This window comes from Aegilops tauschii, chromosome 4 (genome assembly GCF_002575655.3).
Source record: "Aegilops tauschii subsp. strangulata cultivar AL8/78 chromosome 4, Aet v6.0, whole genome shotgun sequence".
NCBI lineage: Eukaryota > Viridiplantae > Streptophyta > Magnoliopsida > Poales > Poaceae > Aegilops > Aegilops tauschii.
In genome coordinates, this window is record NC_053038.3 from 510,040,492 (window position 1) to 510,046,491 (window position 6,000).

General features: G+C 44.7%; 1 protein-coding gene across 1 annotated transcript; it reads right to left on the minus strand.

The window, feature by feature from the left end:
* Window positions 1-1,502: 1,502 nt before the first annotated feature.
* On the minus strand, window positions 1,503-5,028 carry LOC141022035 (uncharacterized). The gene is made up of 11 exons (XM_073497914.1): window positions 4,991-5,028; window positions 4,597-4,673; window positions 3,888-3,955; window positions 3,663-3,809; window positions 3,353-3,568; window positions 2,693-3,272; window positions 2,403-2,608; window positions 2,120-2,290; window positions 1,918-2,049; window positions 1,727-1,839; window positions 1,503-1,656 (listed from the first exon to the last, which is right to left on the minus strand). The coding sequence occupies exons 1-11, from the start codon at window positions 5,026-5,028 to the stop codon at window positions 1,503-1,505; spliced, it is 1,902 nt and encodes a 633-aa protein (XP_073354015.1).
* Between the last annotated feature and the right edge of the window lie 972 nt (window positions 5,029-6,000).

Sequence of the window (6,000 nt, forward strand, 5' to 3'; positions counted from 1 at the left end):
TCATGATATAAGAAAATATATAATACTTTATTATTGCCTCTAGGGCATATTTCCTTCACCCAGGTCATAACAAGGCTACATGTAGTCTGAACGAGAAGTGAGTTGCTACCTTTTTGTTTTGTTATGTTGCCAATTTGATTCTACCGACTATATTTTTCTCACCCAATTTTTTTATATTTTGTTCAGGAATCGGGCGTAGAGAAGCAGCTTGGTTGGTTAGAAGAATAAAAGTGGTCGCACGAGTCATGTCTAAATAACCTATGCTATGTTTATTCGCACATGTGTGCCAGAAAACTTGATTTGTACTGTTTATATATGCAGTTTTGAAATTCTGTTTATTTTTTTATGATGATTTGTACACCTGATTTGTACTTCTTGTACTGTGATAAAATGCGGCTGGACGCTGCTATTTTGTACTGTGATTCCCTTTGTACTGTTATGAAATGTATGCGGCCGTCCGCTGCTTCTGTCCAAAATAGCAAGTTCGAAAAAAATGCCCAAATACCTCTGCCAGGCCCATAGTAGCAGGCAGAACCTGCCCAAATCTAGCTCGAAGGCGACTAGGGCGGCCGATTCAGCCCACTGATGGGCCCATACACGGAGTCGAACGGGGCTGTGGGTACTAAGTAGAGAGGAGCTCGGTGGAGGGGGCGGAGGCAGGTATTTAAGCCGGTCCTCGACGGCCCCCGCTTCCGAGGTGGGACTAAACACTGAGTTCAACGGCGCGCGGGGGAGGGGAGTGGGCGTGGGCCGGGGGAGGGGGCGAGTGGGGGCGTGCCTTCATTGGGCCAAACTGGGCCGGCCCGAGACAACGCAAATTAGGCTTCCTGAGCCTTGCGGCGACCGCGTGCAGCGTGGGGCGCAATGGGGGCGCCATCTTTAGTACCACCTCGGAAGCCGGGGGGCGCGAGGAGCGGCTTAAATAGCTGCCTCCGCCCCCTCCACCAAGCTCCTTTCTTATCCACGCCCGCAGCCCCGTTGGACCCCGTTGCCAGGCCCATTAGTGGGCTCTATCAGCCGCCCGAGTCGCCCCCTTCGGGCTTGATTTGGGTATGATCTGTTCGCTACTATGGGCCCGGCTGCGGTGGTTGGGCAGTTTTTCTAAGTTTTTTTAGCAGAAAGTAAAGCAGCCGGCGTCCGCATTACATCACAGTACAAAATACAAAACATTATAAAAAAGCAGCGCCAGGCCGGCCACGGCGGCGTAATCATCACACTATATAACAAGTTGAAAAATCATCACCCACAATGATGCAAATAAGAGTGTCACCGACAATAATGCAAATAAGAGTGACATTGAAAAATAGATATTGTAGCAAATACCGACCACGGCACATTTATTTAGTTGTGGAACATGCTAAACCATGCCGCATTACAATATAGAGATGTCTTATTATGAAAATTGTATCAAGTACCGACAACGGCACGTTTATTTAGTGGAGATAATAGCCAACGCCCCATCCTCCGACTCATTTCTTCTCCATGATCTTGAGGATCTTCTCTTACACTACTTCCTTCGTGTTGCACTCTGAAAAAAGTATTTCAGCTAGAATGCGTCCCCTTGAAGCATTAACCTCATCTTGATCAAACTCAAATGTCCAATCATCTCCGTCCCAGTTTTGAACGCATTTCACCACGAAAAGACCACAAGAGACTCTGCAAGAAACCACAAGTCAATTATTGATGGATCAGACAAGTACATACTAATTCAACATTTGCAACATACCCGTCTGTTTGTGACGGCATATCGTACTCCCTTATTGGCCAGGATGATACGTCAGGATGTTCCGTTTCAATAAGAGCATTCACCTCCTTTGTATCATTTGCTATTTCTGCCCTCTGAAATAAAAATGACAAATCCATATGAAGTACGTTTCGAATAACTATATATTGTTTTATGTAACGTTGCAAGCTTACCAGCTTAGCAATCTTTGCAAGAACTCTTTTGCTGCATTTACCAGTAGAGTTTAAAACTTGAAACTCTTTTTTCTTGTTGTGCATAAGAACTGTTATCCAATGATTTTCTTCCATATTAAAAGGAAAGTATGCCTACAACAAAGTTTATTCATGTTGGTGTACACACAGATGTACTACGAATGATCATACTAAACTGAAGTACCTTATCTTTGATGAAATACTCTTCAGTAACTCTAGACACCATTTTAGTTTGGTTTGTGAAGTGATCCATAAAATGCCTCTTAGAGTTGTTAACCTTTCCATCAGCACGAAGAATAAGCCAGTGGGACACCCAAGATGATAATATGTGACGGTCAGCACGAGGATTATGGGTCTGCATATGGTTGCAATATTGATGACCTACAAAATAACATAACATCAATACGCCTATTAGATAATTTATGTAAATGACATGTACAACTTAATAAATTATTGCTAATACTTACACCGCCATGCAACCACTTTTTCGAAATGATGGCTTCAAGCATTTCAGGTGTACATGTTTCCCCACCAATTCCCGTCATGTGCACGACAGTTTTGCTGCAAAGCTTCTCCGAGTCTGCCAGTGTCCGGATATAAACCTTCGCGGCCTCTATGTGATCCTCATTAATGTAATCAGTATTAATCATAGCAGCTCTTATACCAAACAGACCTAAAATAGTAAGAAACAATGAGTTAATAAAGTGTGCATGCAAGGACAGAAGTATGTTGCAAGAATAAATTACCTAGCACTTACTTTTCTTTGCACGTTTACGTCCACCGTTCTGCTGGTAAGGTGAAAGACAATATTTTGACTGTTTCCTCTTGCATTTCCCATCATTCTCCTTCCCATCATTCTCCGGAGTGCCATTTTCTTTCGCATTTTTAATACGGGTGTTCAGACTATCCATACTAATCTCCTCAGATTTATCGGCGCTAGACCCGTCTGACACTTCATTCATATTCTTGGGGGTTGAAGTAATAGCCGGAAAGTCATTCGTGTCTACCGTCACAGGAGATGGGTTGGGTGAATTACCATTGTCCTCAATAACGAAGGGGTCTCCTTCATCTCCTGTACCAGGTGTGTTGTGATGCACACCTTTCTCACGCGCCAATTTATTCCCGTTCCCAGTGGTGAAGGATGCGTCCACCCTATTGTCCATATCTTCTTTTGCAGGAGTTGATTTTACATCTGTCCAATATTTTGATGATTTGTATTTTGATGGACCATACTTCCCCACCCAGTCTTCACTACGCTCCACAAACTCAATGTCATCATCAGACCCCTTGTTTGGCTTGAATACAAGACCTTTCTTCTCCAGCTTCTCCACTACTATCTGCAATGACACATCGAAAGCATTAACTACATGCATAAATTATGAATAATCCAATGTAAACTGAACATCACTCATATTACCTCAGCACATTTTTGAGGGAGAAGTCTAATTTCTTTTTGCATATCTTTGATGCATTTCATCACTTGATCTAATGTACTATCCCTGCTCGATGAAGCCTCATCTCTATTATCTTTCTTTTTTTGGGCACGATCTTCTTGCTCTAATTCTTCCTCCGCCTTTCTTCCTTGTTGACCAATTAATGTCTGCCTGTACTTCTCACTTATCACATCATCAATCTGTGACAGGTAAAATCAATATAAATTTCTCAACATATAAATAGTAACATAAGTGCATGCAGTACGAGATAGTAACATATTAATAGTAACTTACCGTCCCATTACCACGGCCGTATGACGTGTCGTACGCGCCACACTTCTTAGCCTCATCTTCTGACCAATTAAGCATCAACGGATATTCATGAGCCAATGGATCAAATACCTCATCATCCAGTGGCTGCACTTTCTCCCAAAACAAGTACTGCATGAACATGAAGTATATTAGCAATTTTTTTCACAAACTATAGTTCGAAAGAAACAAATATAACATAAGATTTACCTGTAGGAGGGCAAGGTTTCCGATCGGCCAAGTAAATTTTGTAAGATCTGATAAGGTCTTTGTGAAGCCTTCAACGCAAACGCGTAAAGTAAACGCGTTCCAATTAAATGCTTTGATGGCCTCCACATCGTGCACTAACTTGTAATAAGCATTAGGAACTTCTTTCGTGGACTGCGGTGCAAGAACCGTGCCTAGAAGAACCAGAACAATTCTACGGAGGAAATCATCATCGTACGTGCCACTGGCAACGATGTTCTCAATCAGCTCGTCTATCATCATTTCCCCCGTATTGGAATCTAGAAAGCGACTAGGCACCTTCACCTTCGCCTTTAACCCCCCTTTTCCTAGCGCTTTCATGGCATCTTTGCCCTTGTTCTGTAGCCCGAAAATGTCAAACACATCTTCGGTGCGCAATGATATCGCACCATTTTTTGATGGCATGATGAACCTTTTTTGTCCAATGCATATGATTTAATAATGAACTTGAGCAAACATTTTCGCATGAGCACACTAGGAATCATCAGCATTTTTTCCAGACTAGTGCTTGCAAAACGCTTTTTCTGCCTAGAGTTTAGTTTGCTGACCAAGAGACACCACTTCTCAACCGAACAAAAAATATCTCCGTACTCCACCGTCGCTAGGAATAGGAGCAAAAATAATGTTAGCTACTTTATATGGATACATGATAAACATGATGAATGCATAGTACCTCGTGCCATGGGATCAGGGCCGGCCCTGGGGGACGACGGCACGGTGGCGTTGGTGGCAGATGGCGTCGGTCGCAACCTGCAAATAAAATTCATAGATATATAACCTCATTCACATTACATATTCTAAGGTGCAACTTAGGGTGTGTTTGGGAAAACTACACTATAGCCAAACACTTAGGTGGTTTTGACAGAACTAAGAAAAACTATGGTATCTACAGTGCATGTATCAGCCACTCATGCATGCATGTACTTACGCAGTACTTAGTGCACTAACTACACACTCTAATGATCTAGGATAAAAAATTCTAGGATCAAGGTTATCCATGATAAAGCACATGAAACATGCAAGTAGGTCCGAATCTGTGTTTACCAACTTGGGGGCGTCGGCGTTACGTGGTGACGGGGGCGACGGCGTCGGCCGCAGATGGCATCGGGGCAGATCGTGTCGGGGCAGTCGCTGTCTGGTGCGTCGGTGTGAGCTGGCGTCGGTGGCAGATGGCGTCGGCGTGAGGTGGCGTCGGGGGCGGCGTCGGCTGCAGATGGCGTCGGGGGAGGCGATCGTGGAGGCGGCGTGAGGTGGCGTCGGGGGCAGCGTCGGCCGCAGATGGCGTCGGGGGAGGCGATCGTGGAGGCGGCGTGGAGGCGTTGAGGCGGCGTGGACTAGCGATCGTGGAGGCGTGGAGGCGGCGTCCACTTGGGCTTTGACCCCCGATGGATATGCATGTATACGCGGGGCCTATCTATTAATTTTTTTTCTAAGAACCCATTCATTAGTTTTTTTTCCCAATCATTACTTGCGTTCGTTTTTTAAAACAACCATTATCGAAAATACATTGATTGATAGGTACTTTTTTTTCACTCTGCCAGTTCCACACGTTGGCATCACAGTCGACAGCACCCACGCCAATTTTCATATTTTTCGGATGCTCGATGCATTTTCTAGGGTTTTCCCGGTCAAAAATCAATAAAACACTAGCCGGACGTGACGCAACGTTCGTTTTGTATCCGTTTTCGTTCCAACCTTGCGTGGGGGCCTACGTTGGCCGTGCCCACGTGCACGCACACTTTGGTGCACTTGCATGCATGCGATCATGTAGCCCCAGTGCAACCAGCTACTTTTCGGTCTGCCGGAGAGGGGGTTCCCAACTACGGTTTTTTTTCTACTCCGTCAAACGTCATGAAACTTTTTCCACACGATGGCATCACCATCCATAGCACCCACGCCAATTTGCATATTTTTTCGACGCTCGATGCATTTTCTAGGGTTTTCCCGGTCAAAAATCAATAAAACACTGGCCGGACATGACGCAACGTTCGTTTTGTATCCGTTTTCGTTCCAACCTTGCGTGGGGGCCTAAGTTGGCCGTGCCCACGTGTACGCACACTTTGGTGCACTTGCATGC